The sequence below is a fragment of the Nannospalax galili genome, unplaced genomic scaffold (assembly GCF_000622305.1).
Source record: "Nannospalax galili isolate Female #2095 unplaced genomic scaffold, S.galili_v1.0 scaffold238, whole genome shotgun sequence".
Classification (NCBI taxonomy): domain Eukaryota; kingdom Metazoa; phylum Chordata; class Mammalia; order Rodentia; family Spalacidae; genus Nannospalax; species Nannospalax galili.
The window spans coordinates 1,451,403-1,469,997 of NW_008341888.1; the positions used below are offsets into that span (position 1 = coordinate 1,451,403).

General features: G+C 38.8%; 1 protein-coding gene across 1 annotated transcript in view; it reads right to left on the bottom strand.

Moving 5' to 3' along the window:
• Atp7a (ATPase copper transporting alpha) overlaps positions 1 to 18,595 on the bottom strand; it is a 153,652-nt gene that overhangs the window by 37,559 nt on the left and 97,498 nt on the right. The window contains exons 3-11 of the mRNA XM_008837662.3: positions 16,897 to 17,386; positions 15,671 to 16,396; positions 13,121 to 13,324; positions 9,238 to 9,401; positions 7,747 to 7,908; positions 5,784 to 5,860; positions 4,646 to 4,871; positions 2,362 to 2,595; positions 783 to 874 (exon numbers count right to left, since the gene is read on the bottom strand). Coding sequence (XP_008835884.1) covers positions 783 to 874; positions 2,362 to 2,595; positions 4,646 to 4,871; positions 5,784 to 5,860; positions 7,747 to 7,908; positions 9,238 to 9,401; positions 13,121 to 13,324; positions 15,671 to 16,396; positions 16,897 to 17,386 — 2,375 coding nt within the window. The remainder of the gene's footprint in view (positions 1 to 782; positions 875 to 2,361; positions 2,596 to 4,645; positions 4,872 to 5,783; positions 5,861 to 7,746; positions 7,909 to 9,237; positions 9,402 to 13,120; positions 13,325 to 15,670; positions 16,397 to 16,896; positions 17,387 to 18,595) is intronic.

The following is an 18,595-nucleotide window of genomic DNA, read 5'->3' on the forward strand; positions in this document are numbered from 1 at the left end:
TGACATTAAGCTGTAGTGAAATGCTTCTTCTAATCATGTAGTTATTAAAAATTTAAAAAAAGATTAAAAACTAATTCTTCAAAGCATAAAAATTTGCTCCTTATTAACTAGTAGATGTGAAAAACATTACCACTGAAATCTACCTGAAGACTTTATAGCCATGCTCAAGTGCCAAGGATCTCAGAAAGTAACCAACTGTGACTAGTAATAATCAGATTTATAGCGATTAGAGACACATGTGCAAACATCTAAATGTTAATTGCATTAAAAATGAATTTTTCTGGCCACGTGGTGGCGCACACCTTTAATCCCAGCACTTGGTAGGCAGAGGCAGGCAGATCTTTGTGAGTTCCAGGACAGCCTGGTCTACATAGTGAGTTCCAGGATAGCTGGGGCTACAGGGAGACCCTGTCTCAAAAACCCCAAAAAAAAAAAGTGTAGGAAATGGCATATTTTGAAATGAAATGGAGATCTTCTTTAAAGGGTAAAAACTCAAAAAATGATACACAGTAAAAAAAAACAAGGAAAAAAGTTGTCATGGCTTATACTTAAACTGTTTATTTACTGTATAAGCTTATTTTAACAACTTTTTGAGAAATACAAAATAATGAAATCTAATCAAGTCTTAGCCTCTAACGTCTAATTTACAAGTAACATAGGAGTCATAGACAAAGTTAAGTGAGATCATAAGGAAGCAAAGACACAAATTCAGATGCGAGCCTCCAAAAATAAATGAAATAAAAAGTTTTAAACAAGTTTCAAAAAGAAATGAAGATAAATACCTCAGGAGGATATTTTCAGAGTTAAGAGTCACAATAGTTGCTTCTGTAGCTTGTAGTGAAATTAACTTTGCAAGAGCTTCTGATGTTTTGCCCTGTAAATGAAAAACACATTAACTATGCCAAGAAAGAAAATGTTCAAACATTAACTAAAATAAAGATACTATCTTTAACATTTGCTCAAAATCAGCTTAAGAAATATTAACATTAAATGGACATGATGACACACAACTTTAATCCCAGCACTTGGGAGACAGAGGCAGGTGGATCTTTGTGAGTTTGAGGCCAGTCTGGTCTACATAGTGAGCTCCAGGCCAGCTAGGCCTACATAGAAAGACTCTGAAAAAAAGAAATATTAACAATCAAATCAGAAAACAATTGACACCAAAAATATGAAGAGTATAGTAAGTATTAGAAAAAGTATTAAGGGACTGGAGAAATGGCTCAGTGGTTAAGAGCCATTGGCTTCTCTTGCAGAGGACCAGGGTTCCATTCCCAGCACCCACATGGCAGCTAACAACCATCCTAACTCCAGTTCCAGGGGATCCGATGCCCTCTTCTGACCTCAGACATTGTGCAACATGGGTGCACTTACACACATAAAATAAAAATAATAAAATATATTTAGAAAAAGTATTAAGCATAATTTAGGAAATATAAATTAGTAAGAAAAACATGAGGATCTAATAGATACATGAGCAAAATACAGGAATAAGCAGCTCATTCAAGAGAAAACACAAATACACAGTACACAGAAAAATGCACTATGCTGTTAATGGAAGAAAGATAACTAGAGTCACCTTGTAATTCCATTTAATGCCTACTGATTTAGTAAGGATTTAGATAAGATGCAATGCTGAGGATGTTGTGGCAAAACTACTTTGCTGATATACCATCACTGGCAAAAATTCTTACAACATATAGCATGAAACCACAGAGACTGATGCCCTTTAAGTCAGCAATCACATCCTTTCTAATTATTCCTAAAGTATTTAGTTAAAAACAAATGACTACTAGACATGAATATGTTTGGTGCAGGATTACCTATAATAAAAATATTAGAAATAACTTAATTGAGAAGAAAACTAGAATAGTTGACTAAATTAGAGCATACTGATATGACAGATTATTACTATTCTGAAACATCAAATAACTGTCTAGACTTTAAGCAGAGGAAAACACTAGAGTGTTCAGAGTACAGAGAGGTATATATATTATGCTTTTAACTCTGTTAAATATAAAGTTTTTGTGGAACAGAATTAGAAACTGATTTACATTACAGCATAGAAGTATGGATGAATTTTTATTTCATTATTTTAATCACATCAATTCTTAATTAATGATTTGATAGGATAAATAAGCACTTCTCAAATGTCTCTCATAAAATAACCATGGACATAGACTATTAATGGCAGAAATATAAATGTGGTAAATTTACAAAAGGACTATTCAACTTAAAATACTGCAAAACTAAAATGCTTAACTATATAAGTCTATGTATATTTCTAACAAATGGTCTAGGAAATATTATGGTCTTTGATTGATCCAAGATTTTTTTAAATGCCCGCCTTTCTTACTTTACCTTTGCTATGTGCTCTAGCCATCGGCCCAGTGCAATAAACACAAACAGCATAGGAGGCGTATCAAAGAAGGTAATAGGGTTCACTTTGGCTCTCTCATACATTGCAACCAGAAGAATAACTAGAGAATAGGCAAATGCAATGGTGGTTGCCAATACAATCAGCACATCCATATTCGCTGTCTTATGCTTCAGTGCTTTGTAAGCCTGAATGTAGAAGTACCAGCCTCCACAAAACTGGAACACAGGAAGGACAATCACCAAATTTGTTAAACGTTGAACTCAAATTATGTATCAATAACAACATAACATATCAATATTTGTCTTCTACCTAATCAATAAATACTAAGAGGATTTTTTTTGCTACATAGTCTCATATGTAGCCCAGGCTGGCCTTGAATTTGACAGGATCTTCCTGCTTTGGCTGCTCAATGTATGTACAGGCATACATTACCATGCTGGGCAGACTTTCAGCTAGAGCAAGTTTGCATTTTATTGAGCAGATGTATGTGCAGAAGGAGGGCTTCAAATTGTTGTGCAAGGCATCCATCCTATATGATTCAATGGATACTTCATACCAAAAAGAGTCAGAGGGCCAGGCCTGATGGCACACACCTTTAATCCCAGCACTAGGGAGGCAGAGGCAGTTGGAGTTCTGTGAATTCTAGGCCAGGCTAGTCTACATGATGAGATCCTATCTCAAAAAAAAAGTCAGGTGGTTATTGCATTCTTCTTTTTGATGCCAGCTAAAACAAGAACTAAAAAAATAATTTACTTTTTATCAAGGTTCTTTTTTAAATATAAAACTTACCCTCTTTCGAAAAGTCAATCTACATGGTATATATAGCACAAGCTATAGAATCTATTGGCTGCTTTTGTTGGGAAGTATAACATGGGAAAGCTTATTTTTTCATTGGTACAGGAAAACATACTAAAATATCTTTTAAAATCACTACTGCCAGGCATGGTGGCACACGCCTTTAATCCCAGCACTCGGGAGGCAGAGGCAGGCAGATCTCTGTGAGTTCAAGGCCAGCCTGGTCTACATAGTGAGTTCCAGGACAGCTGGGGCTACAGGGATACCCTGTCTCAAAAAGACCAAAAAAAAAATCACTATTGCCTTTTATTTTGGTTTGGGTTTTGGGAGGTGCTGAGATAGAACTCAAGGCTTTTACTATACTAGACAAGCAGTCTGTCACTGAACTACATCCTTAACCCTCACTTATCTTTAATAAAGAGCAAAAAAATGAAAAGAATTATTTAATGGAAGTATACCTTTTTATGTAAAAGTTTAACTCAAAATAAGAGTAGAAAAATACAGAAAGCAACAAAAAGTAAAAAAAAAAAAAACCCAAAATAGAAAGTAAATAGTGTCAGAAATAATAAACATAAAGTTATATATGACAGCAGATATGAATGCCAAGTTTTAAAAAAAAACCATGAACTCTTCCTTGCATATCATGAAACAACAGTCTCAGGGTTTAAATGGAATATATTATCTACTTTAAAACTTTTTAAATTTTCTAGTATAAAATGATCAGACTTCTGTACCTGACCAGATGTGCAACTCTGCAGTTGTCTCCATAGGGCTAATGCACCCCTCAACTCTCACCAGTGAGGCTTCCTTGTACATCAGAGTGCAATGCACACAGAAGGCCACAACTGGCCAAGTTTTAGAGAATAAGAGATTGTACAATGTAGAATGGGACTCCTATATGGAACCTCACCCACCCAGGGCTCAGGGACTATTGAGGAAGAGGAGGCAGAAAGATTGTAAGAGCCAGGGCTGGTTCGTGAACACAGGGAGGTGGAGCCTTCCAGGCCACTTGAGCCTGTGGCAGCAGTGGCATTGAGCGAGGGACCCATGTCAGCTCAATTAAACAACGGCCCAAAGGGGAGATGAGAAATAGGTGGCGGGCCAGCACTAGATTGAGAACTATTTGAGACTGATTGCTGTTGGGTGAGGGAGAGGATGACTTACATACAACCACTGGATGTACTGACTATGACTCCAGTGGATGTATTTACATTGAAGGATATTTGGGTTCAAACACGTGAATGAATAGCATGTATGACAGAGTGCATAGGGTTCGGTGGGGAGATGGGGGGAGGCATGGATGGGGGAGGGGGGTCTGGATTTGAGTGGGAAATGTATGAGATTAAAAAAGCTCAATAAAAAATATCAGAGTTCTGAATGATATATGTTTTGCAACTGAAAATAACAGTGCCCATCAAATTTTGGCTATTTTTCATTATCAACAAATATATTTGCTAATATTTCACTTGCCTGTACAGGTACACACAATAAAAAGGACAGTAAATTCATAATGGACAGTCCTGGTAGTATCTGATGTTCCAGGAACATAGAAGAATGGATGCTGATCATTTCTTCATTACTCATGTTCTTATTATGGTGAAGAGTTGCAAGGTGGTGGTCCATGACCATCATATATATCATCAGCCCCATGACAGGGATACAGAAAAACAGACTCACAAGGAAGGACCGTCTCCATCTTACATGGAAAAAAATTAAAGAAAACACATTTTAATGAGTTTCTAATAGTTAAATATCCTATATACTACAAAGAAACACAGATTGTAACCACTCCACCAGTAGGAATGATACTGTGGGGCTGGAGAGATGGCACAGCTGGTAAAAGCTCATGCAGAGGAGCTGAGTTCAGTTCTGAGAACCCACACCAGGCAGTTCACATCTATCTGTAACTCTAACTTCAGGGGAATCTGACACCCCCTTCTGGACTTCATGGGCACCTGCACTCACATGCACATACTCATATACAGACATATACATGTAATTTAAAAATAAAAACAAATCTTAAAAAATAATCAGCCAGGCGTGGTGGTGCACGCCTATAGTCCCAGCACTCAGGAGGCAGGGGCAGGTGGATCTCTGTGAGTTCAAAGCCAGCCTGGTCTACACAGTGAGTTCCAGGACAGCTGGGCCACAGGGAAACCCTGTCTCAAAAAGACAAAAAAAAAAAAAAAAAAAAAAAAAAAAAAAAAAGAATCACCAGGCATGGTGGCACACGCCTTTAATCCTAGCACTTGTGAGGCAGAGGGAGGTGTATCTCTGTGAGATGGAGGCTAGCCCGGTGTCCACAGCGAGTTCCAGGTCAGCTGTAGCTACTTGGAGACCCTGTCTCAAAAAAGACCAAAAAAACAAAAAAATTGGTATCATAAAAACTGACGTGCTAACAGGAATAATGGTACACATCTTTAATTCTAGTTCTCAGGAAGCAGAAGCAGGCAGATCTCTGAGATCACAGCCAGTCTGCTCTACATAATGAGCTCTAGGCCAGCTGGGGCTACAGGGAAACCCTGTCGCAAAAAAAAAAAAAAAAAAAAAAAAAAAATTCTAATGAGGAATTAAAACCTATTTTTATTTACAATCCCAAAGTACTTACTGTTTTATTTCTCGTTTATGGTCTAAGTGACTTGCTGACCGATCCTTCTTGACCAAAGAAGCTTCAAAACCTAAGCTCTAAGGAAATTCATGAGAAAAAAGTCACTTCACTCAATGTATACATATATTATGTAGAGAAATTCTTTTTTGTTTTTTGAGACAGGGTCTCCCTGTAGTCCCAGCTGCCCTGGAACTCACTATGTAGACCAGGCTGACCTTGAACTCACAAAGATCCGCCTGCCTCTGCCTCCCAAGTGCTGGGATTAAAGGCATGCGCCACCACGCCCAGTTTATGCAGAGAAATTCTAAGCCATGCTGTTACTGTTTAGAGCTATTCCGTTCAATTCTTAAGTGCAAGTCATTCTAGGGAATAAAAGCATGAAGCCATCCAGAGCTTTCTGCTTTGATTACTTTTTCTAATGTTGCCAAGAAATTAATAGCCCATTGATTCTAGTTAATATCTGTCCCACAGCTCTCAAATTAACAATTTAACTCAAGTGCAGCTGTACTCAGATTTTTAATGACAGAGTACAATAGCTAGCACCTTGTTAAATACATTGTCCAAGGCCTTGCCTACATTGTCTCTATTCTTATTCCAACTGAAAAAGAACATGAACAAAATTATTTTCCCCCAATATAACAATGTATAAAAAGGAGATTATGCCTAAGTAAGACTCATGGGAGGTTGGACAGTTGCAGAGACTATATTTTCAACTGCCAGGGAAACGGCTCTCATATCACATTTGTTGGCAGTGTAACACAGTGAAAGGAACAAGTGTGAGCTTTGGGGACAGAGTGATTGGGACCAAATCCTGTGAGACTCAACAAGTAACTTCTGAAATAAGATAGCAGCCTGCTGTGAGAATTTAGAAATGAAGCTTAGCACTCCTGGTGATGGCATTTACGAAAGATACTCAGTAATGCCAACTTCAAAGATTCTAGTGGTGTTGGAGCTTATATTAATAGGATCTTATTTGAACTGTTCATATGCTTTACATCATTAGAACACCACTTTCACAGCACACTGAAATTTTAAAGCACATTTACATATATTACTGCTTAAAATATATTGAAGAGCACAGGAAGGATTTAGCACAAAGAAAGGATTTAATCTTTAATTTTTTTACTTTAATTTGAAAGTCATTTTGTTTGTTTTTGCTTTGGTGTAATGAGAGACCTGAGTGACTCCATCTTGGACAAAATCTCCATAGGACTGACCCAGCCCTGGGCCCTGTTCCAAGAAAAATCACAATACTTGGAACGGATAGAGAACATGTCCCCCGCCAACGACCAATTAACCAGGGACAGGAAGGTATTAAAAGTCCAGATATCTCTTCAGATTTCCTGAAGCCAGCAGTTTATGGTTTGGCACTGAGCTGCAACCAATCAGATGCTTGCCAGGCTGGAGACCCCCTACTCCCCTACTTGCTGAACTTGCTGAAATAAACCTATAAAAACCTCTGTCTCCCAAAGCAAGGGGTCTCACATCTGAGATCCGCTAAGTCAGTGACAGAGTGGGACCAAGCTTAAGCTTGTAACAATAAAAGAACCCTTGTGTGTTTGCATCGGTCGGCTCCTTGGTGGTCTTTGGGGTCTCGCGAACTGGGCACAATAGTAACAAGCACTAATGCATCTGTCATGGTGCTTTAATTTCATAGTGATTAGCTGGAATCTTCTTTATAAATTGTACTTTATGTCCATTTTCCAAATACTTTGATTTAAAGTTCTAGTTTAAGTCTACTTGCGATTAATAGAGCAAATGTAGCTTTGTCTAAATTTTTGAAATGAAGGCCATGGAAAAAAGCAGATACACTTATACTAATATTCTTCTATGGAGTATCCAAAGGAGTTAGAGTATTTCCATTTTTTTTCCATTGTCTCTAGCGAACGCAAATGAGGGGTGATTCCAGGAGTATTGACTGGAGAGGTTAAAAAAAAAAGATATGCACAGTCTTGGCACTTACTTCAATTATATGAATAATATCTCTAGGACCAATCATTTCTGGATCATATTTAACATGTGCTTTGTTGGTTGCCAGGGCCACAGAGCAGTAAAAGATCCCCTTGTGCTTTGTGAGTGTAGACTCTATTTTATGTACACAGGAGGCACAGGTCATTCCTCTTACCTGTTAAAAACAAATCTTTTGTTATTCAGAAACATACTTTTTCCTCAGTTAAAAAGGAGTTAGTACTTCTCACTGAAAGGACTATCAACACAGGACTGTCTTGCAATATTTTATCTGTGTTATTGGTATGCTTTTGATATAATCATTAGAATTCTATTTTTTATTTATATTTTGTGTGTATGAGTGTATTGCTTGCACATATGTAAGTGTACCAATGTCATGCAATGGCCTCAGAAGTCAGAAAAGGGTGTCAGATCCCCTGGAACTGGAGTTATGGACAGCTGTTAGCTACCATGTGGGTGCTGGGAATCAAACCCAGGTCCTCTGCCAAGAACAGCCAGTGCTCTTAAGTGCTGAGCCATCTCTCTAGTCCACAGAATTCTGTTTTTATGAGAGAGTGACACCTCTGATAGGTCTGGGGATTTTTAGGCATAATGAAAAAGGTCCAGAATTGATTCTGGGGGCAGCTGTACTAAGCTATGAATATATTAAAATTCATGAAATGGTACATTTTCAATGAGTGAATTGTCTAGTGTATGAATTATCAGGCTGGCCTTGAACTCCCAGAAATCCGCCCGCTTCTGCCTCCCAAGTGCTGGGACTAAAGGTGTGCATTACCATACCTGGCTTATGAATTATACCTTATCTTAATAAAGCTTAATAATGAAATCTATTTATTATTGTTGTGTCTGTGCGGGTGTGATGTACGTGTGTTCAAGTGTGTTGAGGCCAGAGGTAGATGTTGGGTGTCTTCCTTGATCGCCCTCCACCCATTTACCGAGGCAGGGTCTCTAGCTGAATACAGAGCTTTCTAGCTTCAGCTAGCCAGCTTGCTCTGTTGCCCTGGTATCCCATCTTCATCTCCCAAGTGCTGGGATCACAGGCAGGCTGCCATGCCCACCTGGCTTTTGACATGGATTCTGGGGATTCAAATTCCAATACCACGGAGCCATTTTCCCAGCCCAAGAATGCTTTTTTTGGGGGGAGGGGGGCTTTGAGACAGGGTCTCCCTGTAGCCCCAGCTGGCCTGGAACTCGCTATATAGAACAGGCTGGCCTCGAACTCACAGAGATCCACCTGCCTCTGCCTCCCAAGTGTTGAGATTAAAGTCATGCACCACCACACCAGGCCTTCTTTTGGTTTTTAAAAAGACATGGCCATTCCATACTTGAAGACTATCACTAAGCCATATCTTCCTAGTTCCAGTTTCCTTCATTTTCATAATATACTTTATTTTCCAAGCTTTCAATTATCTTCAGAACTCTTTTATGAAAGTCTCTCCAAGTTTCTGCTGGAAATCTCAGTGCTCATACAAAAATTCCTACTTACAACAAGTTCTAAAACCCCATCCCCTTCATCAGCATTTTCAATCACAGTGGCTCCAAATCCAAGCTCTCGGATGAACTCTGCTATCAGTGGAGGTTGGATAATAGCCGGATTATATCTTACTTCCGCCTTGCCAGCCATCAAGGCCACAAGTACAGAATATATTCCTAGGAACATTGAGAAGAGAAACAATGCTGAAAATAGGCTTTATAAAATGAGTTATGTTATAAATACTTTTGATAGTTTCATTTAACTGCAAAAGGATTAAACTGAATTTGCAGAAATTACTCAATTTTTTATGTAAGTTTTTTCTTTTTTTTTGAAGCAGGGTCTCCCTGTAGCCCCTGCTGTCCTGGAACTCACTATATAGACCAGGCTGGCTTTGAACTCACAGAGATCCACCTGCCTCTGCCTCCCATGTGCTGGGACTACAGGCGTGAGCTACCATGCCGGCTGGTCTTGTTTTCTTAAACTTACCATACAAAGCTTTATTTTTTACTTATATATGTGTGAAAGGGAGAATAATGTAACCATTTTGATATACTCATCACTGAACTTAAGTAATTATTGATAATACTTGGCTGTTTTAATTTTTAAAATTTATTTATTATTTTTATTTTATGTGTACAAGTATATTGCCTGCATGTATGAAAGTGCACCTGTATTGTGCAGTGCCTAAAGAAGTCAAAAGAGGGTGTCGAATCTCCTGGAACTAGAGTTATAGATGGTTGTTAGCCATCATGTGGGTGTTGGGAACCAAATCCAGGTCCTCTGTGAGAGCAGTCAATGCTCATAACCACTGAGCCATCTCTCCAGCCCTCCCCCCAAAAAAGTTTCCTTATGAAAAGATGATAATTAACACAGAAACCCACAACTGGCCAACATACAGAAAACAAGAGGCTACAGAGTGCTTATCCTGAATAGGACACCTCTATCAAACTTTTGCTTCCCAAGGCTCAGGGATCACTGTGGAGGGGGCAGAAAGACTATAAGAGTCAGAGATGGTAGAAGACCACGAGGAAACAAATTTTCCATGCAGCTGGTCAGTTACTCATATGAACTCACAGCATGCACAAGTCTCATGCAAGTTTAAACCAGAAAAAAAAATCCCAGCATAAACATGAAGAAATGGGTAAGAAGCTCCAACCCCACCTATGGAAATTGTGGTAACAGATGGCTGCTGGAAGGAGCAGAGACAGTCTCTTTCAAACATTGGACTCCTGGTAGAGTAACCAGGCTCCAGTGGATGGACCCACACTGAACAACATTTGGAAACACAAATTAGACTCTATAGGCCATATATATATCTATATATCTATATATCTATATACACACACACACACACATATATATATATATATAAAATAGAGTACATTAAATTGTGCAGGGGGTAATAAGGGGAGGTGTGGATAGGGGAGGGAATCCAAATATCATCAAATTATATTGTATGAAAATCAATTTAAAAATTAAAAAAAATTAATTAAAAAAAAGAAATTTGAAGTCATTCTTGGTCACACAGTGAGGTCAACCTTGAACTCCACTACATGAGATCTGAGCTCATAAAAAAGGAAAGGAAGGGAGAGAGGAAGGGATAGAGAGGGAGAGGGAAAAGGAGAATATGAGAGATAGAGAGAGAAGAAAAACTACTAGGGAAGTGAATGTATACATACACTTGGGAAGTCATTGTAATTATAGCCAAAAATCCAAGAATGTATCAATACACACTATAATATCAAATGATAGCCATTTAAAAAGTTCTCAAGTTTTACTGTCTCATACTAATCTAAAAAGGAGCAATATAACTTGTCAATAAAGCAAAGGAGGTCATTTTCTAACAGAATGCTATTTGCTGATGCAAACTTTCATTAGTAACTTCTACTTTTCTAGGCCAACTACAGCTGTGACTGCCAGGAAGCTAATTAACTCCACACAGCAAAAATAGCTCTTTCTAGGAGCCTAAGGTACTTGGAAGCTTCCTAACATCAAACGAGGACCAAGAGTACATAGGTCAGCTCTGAGTCTGATTTTTAAAAATTAAATATTTATTTATTAACAGATTTTAGTTTTAAGAGTGCCTAATATAATCTCATTTTTACTTTTATGGGTACAAAATTATTCAGATAATCAGTTCAGGGAAAAAAAGGTCTGTAAGAAGAGAAGGGCAACACAGAAAATATATAATAAACATTTGTGCTTCTGTTGAATGTAATCTATAGCCAGGTAGAAATAGAAGAAAAATACAATTTTCAAGTCTCAAAAGTATAAATTCAATCACTTATGTAAGTTATCATTTTAAAAATTCTGCCAACTATAATTAGAGCTCTTTCTAGTCTTTTCTGTTTGGAAGGGTACTAGGAATTGAACACAAGACCTTACACAGGCTAGACACACACTTTACCAATGAGCTACACTATACCACTGAGCTGTACTCTTAGCACCTCTAGGCTTTTTAAAAGGAGCATAATACAGATGTAATGAGGAAAGCCCACTGCTACTTAGTAACCAAGGCTAGGCTAATGGTGTTTCTAGTTAGGTTAAGAGGTGGTAAAGAGGACAGTATGGATTAAGTGAGAGAACTAGTTTAACACATTTTAAAATGGGGGCTTGGAGTGTAGCTTAGTAACAAATCAGGTATCTTAGCATTCAAGAGGCCCTGGGATTAATCCCGAGCACTGACAAGAAAACCTGTAGCTGGTGTAGACATTGCTTGCTTCGTAAAAAGGAAATTTCTGAACTGTCCCAAAATAGTTCTCAAACAGGAACTGTGCACACGACTCCTCTGCCTCCATCTGCTTGGCAACAGTCCTCCTTTCTTTCCTTTTCTTTCTTTTCTTTCTTTCTTGCTTTCTATTTATTTAGTATGAGACATGGTCTCACTACGTAGCACTGGCTTCCCTGGAACTCATTATGTAGATCAGGCTGGCCTTGAACTCACAGAGATCTACCGACCTCTACCCTCCTTTTGCTTTTAACAAATCAAACACAGCTTTGACTGCATTCCAGTCCGACAGGAAAAATGGGGGCTGAAACAAATGACGCACAAATAATCGAATGCAGACATGGAAGTTGTATGCCCTACATTTCTCAAAAATGGTGCCCTGGTCTTAAAGCAGAAGATGTGATAATTACAGTTGGCATCATTTCCCCAGTGTCCAGGATATGCTTGCCACATTAATCTCTACTTCCTCATTCAGCCTTGTGAGTTACATCTCTCATTAAGATATGTAGGATTAGGGCAGCCTACCTTAAGACTCTGGTCTCATCAAACATAATCACATATCTGTATGGTTGACTAAGCTATTATGCTATACTGAGAAGTCTATAAATATAAGTGTAAATTTACAAGCTAAAAACATCTGAATGTGGATGGATTTTAAAAACTGTGATGCTGATTTTCAAAGGTTCTGCAGCCTGAGATTAAAATACACAAATACTATGCAACTTTTGGACATTTTACCATAAGCAAAGATCAGAGGTGAAACTGTTAGAAAAGACAACATAACTCTAAATAAATGCAATTTGGATCTGGGGCTTGGTCCAGGAAGGCTATACTTAAACTTGTATGGCTTCTAGCTGTCAGTTTTAAGGATAGCTTTAACAAAAAACGTACATTTCTTAAAGTCCATTACGGCTATGATTCACAAACAAGTAGTACTATGTATTTTCTTCTGCTGTAAAGTTTTCAGTAAACTTCACCAGCATTAAAATGTGCTCATAAGATAATGAGATAACACTAACAAACACTACCAGAAAATCAGGGCTGTTTAGGGCATCATGGATGATCTTTATGAAGTCTTGGAAAGAATTACAAATATGATCATAAAACATAAATGGGAAATAATTTGGAAACAAGTACACAAAATAACAATGTTTAAGAGTATCTTACCTTCTTCTCGTCTTAAATTCCGTTCAATGTTTGCTACACAAGAAGCACAAGTCATTCCAGAGACCTGTATGTAACACTTAGATGAAGTTTTTGCTTCCTCCTTGTTATGAACTGGTGACATCATTCTACCTGGTTCATTGGTTAAAGGCAAAAGTGGTATTTCCAATGAGGGCTGAGCTATCACCACCAATGGCTCATTCATGTCTGGTAGAAAGGAAAAGTTTTATTTCATTTGTTGTATCAATTATTCTCCATCTGCCACCCTGTCACACATCATAAATCATACTTCCAGGCCTGCCAACCCATTTCTTTAAAATCAGCAAGGTCCTATATATAAGCCTCCAAATATACTGTCATTCCCCTTTCCCAGCAGTGACTTCGAATTTCGTTACTAACCCCTGCAGGTCTCAAGAAAACCTGACCCAAGTGATATAGAAAGCTTTAGTTCTACCAGGTTCTAGCTGTTTATCTCTACCTCCAACCCCAGGTAGAGAATAATTGGTTACTGGACAGTTCTTATGCTTGCAATGAACTTCCAACATTATGCTGACAATTTTCATACTGCCATTAAAGCAGTTCTCCCTTATCTATGGGGGAAACTTTTCAAGACCCACAATAGGTTCACAAAACTGCTAATAGTACTGTGTCACCCTATGGTTTCTATATATGATAAAGCTTAATTTATGAATGAGGCACAGTAAGGTTTCAACGACTAACAATAAAATAGAACTGTAACAATATAGTGTACAAAAAGCTACCTAATTGCCCTCCAATTCCAGAAAGTGTCTAACTATGTAGTCCAGACTACCCCTGAACATGCTATCTTCCTGCCCAGCCTTCCAAATGCTGGGAATTTGGGAGGTTGTGCCACCAAGCCAGTGCAAAGAAGCAAAGGACAAATTAGACAGTCTCTGGTCTTAAGTAAATCACTCAAAAAAGCAAAATTCATTCAGATTGCGAGAGCATTATTTAGAACACAGAAGACAAAATGTACCAAATAGAACCACTGTTGCTTACCTCGCAAAAGGTAATAGTTGGCATTGAATAACACTATCATTTTGCTCTAGCTAGAGGCTTCTTTCATTCTCTCATAATTACCATCAAAACTTAACTACAACTTAGACAACAAAAATAGTTTGGGGGTGGGGGTGCAGCTCAGTAGTAGAGTGCTCATCACAATACTGGTGGCATCTTAAACTGTAATTGATCTCTAGGAGAACCATAAAATGCACATATTTGGCATCAACCTCATATCCCAATATGAGTGACTGTTATCATGACTCTCTCAATTATGTTTCAGATTTTGGTAAATGTAATAAGTATCATGAGGCATCTTGGGGATGGGACCCAAGTCTAAAAACAAAATTGAGGGGTTAAGAGATGGCTCAGTGGTTAAGAGCACTGGCTGCTCTTGCAGAGGACCCAGGTTCAATTCCCAGCACCCATATGGCAGCTAACAACCATCTGTAACTCCAGTTTCAGGGGATCCAATGCCCTCTTCTAGCCTCTGAGGCACTGCATGACATGGGTACACTTATACACATGCAGGCAAAACACTTGTACACATAAAATAAAAATAATAAAAAAAATTGGGGGGTCTTTTTGAGACAGGGTCTCCCTGTAGCCCCAGCTGGCTTGGAACTTACTATGTAGACCAGGCTGGCCTCAAACTCACAGAGATCCGCCTGCCTCTGCCTCCTGAGTGCTTGGATTAAAGGTGTGCACCACCATGCCTAGCTAAAATAATATTTAACATAATTGTTTGTAGCTTCACAGCATTTCATCAAATGGTTATTCCATAAATTTTTTTTTGTATTTTTGAGACAGGTTTTCCCTGTAGCCCCAGCTGGCATGGAACTTGCTATGTAGAGCAGGATGGCCTCAAACTCACAGAGATCCACCTGCCTCTCCCTCCCGAGTGCTGGGATTAAAGACGTGTACCACCACACCCGGCTATAATGGTTATACCTCAATTTATTGTTTATAGTTTGTTCGCTTGGTTAGTTAGCTGGTTTTGGTTTCTGAGACAAGATCTTACTCATAGAGAGGCTGGCCTGGAACTTGTGGCAGTTCTCCAGCCTCAGGCTCCTAAGTACCGGGATACAGATATGAGTCACTGTACTTGCCCTGTCTGTAGCTTTTTAATTTTTTTTATGTGTTTATTTTTATTTTCTGTGCATGAGTGTTATGCCTGTGTGTATGTAAGTGCACCCATGTCATACAGTGCCCGTGGAGAACAGAAGAGGGCATTGGATCCCCTGGAAGGAGTTACAGATGGTTGTTAGCCACCATGTGGGTGCCAGGATTCAAACCTGGGTCTTCTTAACCATTGAGCCATCTTTCCAGCTCTGTCTCTAACTTTTTAGGCATTGTAAATGGCTAGACATCCTCAGGCATCTTTATATGCAATGCTGACTTTCGCATAGGGCTTCTTCATAGGAAGTGGAATTTCAGTGGATATGAATCATTTCTTGTTGGTAGAAGGCCAGTGAAAAAAACAAATGGAAATGCAAAAACATTAGGAAAAATCAAAGAAAAAAAGATGATTACCTGACAAGACAGCATCAAATCCCATGTCTTCTATTGCTTCCCTCAAGGTTTCTGGAGAGGTTAGTAGAGGATCATATTCAACAGTCCCAGTACTATTTGCGAGGGAGACATGGATGGATTTTACACCTGGCTTTTTTGATATGACACCCTCTATAGACTGCACACAAGAATTACAAGTCATGCCATTAATGTTTATCACAGTTTCTTGAGTCAGAGGCTGGCTAACAATATTCAAAGGAATCTTTTTAAGAGATGAGCCAGAGGGAGAGTTGGAGGTACTTTCAACTTCATTTGCAATACTGACTCTGTATTGCCCTGGTGAAACAGCCTCTATCGCTTTTCTCAGCATTTCTGGAGTGATCAAGCTGGCATTGTACTTTACAATGGCAGACCTATTCTCTAAAGAAACTACTATGCTGCTTACATACTGGAGTGTAGATAATGCACTTTCAATATTTGACACACACGATTTACAGTGCATGCCCTCTACGACAAACGTGGCTGTGGAGTCACTGGGATACGACAGGCTCCTTTGCTGTGATCCTTCTGGAGATTTGACTGGTGTGTTCTTCAGCTTCTCAACATCAATGGTTCCCAATTTGAGGTACTTGGGCTTATTTTTGATAAAGGCTGAAAAGCCAACAGCTTCAATCTGCTTCCTTATTTCCTCTGCTGTGATAAGATGAGGTTGATAAACGACAGTAGCTTCTTGGTTGTCTAGGGAAACTAGTTAATAAACAGAAACATAATTATTTAACTTAGTTATTCCTGGGCCACTTCCAAATCAACCATTGTTTCTCTCTCTCAACACCTTCTCTTAAATACTATTGATCTTTCCAGAAACTGTGATTAACAAACACAGGAAGCAAGTAAAAGATATGACCACTGTTCTTATGGTCTCCAACTTACTGCACTACTTGGGTAGAAATGAATTACAGGTAAAGAGCACCCTGACAGGCTGTGCTAACAACCCAGAACTCCATGAATCATTACCCCAGCTGCCTTTCCTGCTAAAGTTCAAGACTCTCATAACCTTTAATTATAATCATTAACTTCACTGACATTAATCCTGGGAATACGCTATGCCTCCAACTTCAATGAAGAAGGAAGCAATTCCAGGCCCACAGATTCAAAACTCATGCTTGAGAAGAAAGCAGAAAGTTAAAAGATCAAAACAGAGAACAGCCTTACAAAACAATCAAACAAAACAACACCAGCTGTATTACCTTTAATTCTCTGAACACCTTGCAACTTCCCAATTTTTCCTTCAATGGTGCTAGTGCACGAATGGCAGGTCATCCCATCCACTTTCATCTTCATCATGACTTCACCTGCTTGAGACACACTGTGCTCTTCACAAGCTCTTGACTTTTTCTCCTGAGTTCCGACGTCTAAACTGAGGTCTGGAACCAGCTCTACAATCTGACTGGCACTCACTATATAAGGGATTATCGTTACTACTGCAGTTCTTTGCTGAGGGGAAATCTTCACATCAATCACGCCCTTGGTCTTGAGCAATGTGCTTTGGATGTGGTCCCATGGCAGAGCCAGTGGAGCAGTAACAGTCAGAAACACGGTATTGGTTAGAACAGGGACAGGGTTAGGATTGTAGAGAATAGCATCAAAGCCCATGTCATCAATAGCATCTCGTAGAGTCTTTGGAGTCTGTAGTTTAGGGTCATAAATAATAGTTGCACTTTTTTCTTCTAGTGAAACCTTTTAGAAAGAAATTTCAGAAGTCAGTTTAATTCAACTACATGACATAGGAATTAAGAATATCGAGCAACTAATATTTACCAAGCACTTGTTATATATACCAGGAAATAGGATTCTTAGGACACAAAGCAGAACATGGCACAGTCACAGGGAACAATGTTGGGAGAGAAAATACAGAAGGTGACCACCCATTGATCCCTGAGACTATGGCTCAGGAAAGGCTTCTTAAAGGAGATAATACCTGACTATCAAAAGACAAAAGAAATCAAAAAAGATGTAAGAGGCAGGTAACTGTAGGCAACTGGTATGGGAGCACAAAAGTAAAAAAGATGAGAGGCTGGGAATGAAATAACTGCTCCCTTATGAGGTCTTGTGTGTCAAAAATAGTAATTTATCTCACTGACAATTGAGCACCATGAAAAAGGTATGTAAAGGGGATGGCATGAGATTTGCATTGTACAGAAGAATCATGGCAGAGGCCAAATAGAAGATGATGGGCTGGCTAGAGGGCTATCAATTAGGAGGCTACTACAATTGCAACAGTAGTGCAATACAGGCTCTGAATTAAGACATGGACACTAGGAAAAAGAGAAAAGAGGCAGTTCCATGAGACATTTAGCAGAACAAGACCTACTAACAAGATAGATGGTAGGGAAACTGATTAGAATCGTTTACAGTTCTCTTGCTTAGACCACTCGGCAGATGGCAGTGATGTTAAATAATACCAAAGAGGAAGAAAACAGGAGATCATTAGAGGTTGGAGTAGAGGGAAAGAATAAATGATGAATTTGGTGCTAGACCTGATGTTGAAACATCAGTAGAATAATGTTCAAATGACAGTTAACAAAGGACACCATTATTATTAATTCCTAACTAGGAAATCTTTGTTCCGTACTACAAAAACAATGCAAAAATACAGTTTAGAGGCTGGAGAGATGGCTCAGTGGTTAAAAGTACTGACTACTCTTGCAGAGTACCCAGGTTCAGTTCCCAGCACCCACATGGCAGCTAACAACCATCTGTAACTCTAGTTCCAAGGGATCCAACACCCTCTTCTGACCTCTGTGGGCACTGCAAAACATGGGTGCACTTACATGCATGCAGCCAATACACTAATACACATAAAAATCTTTTTTTCAAAATTAAAAAATATAGTTCAATGAATTTAGAGTAGAAAATCTCATTTTAAATCCTCTATAATAGTATGGT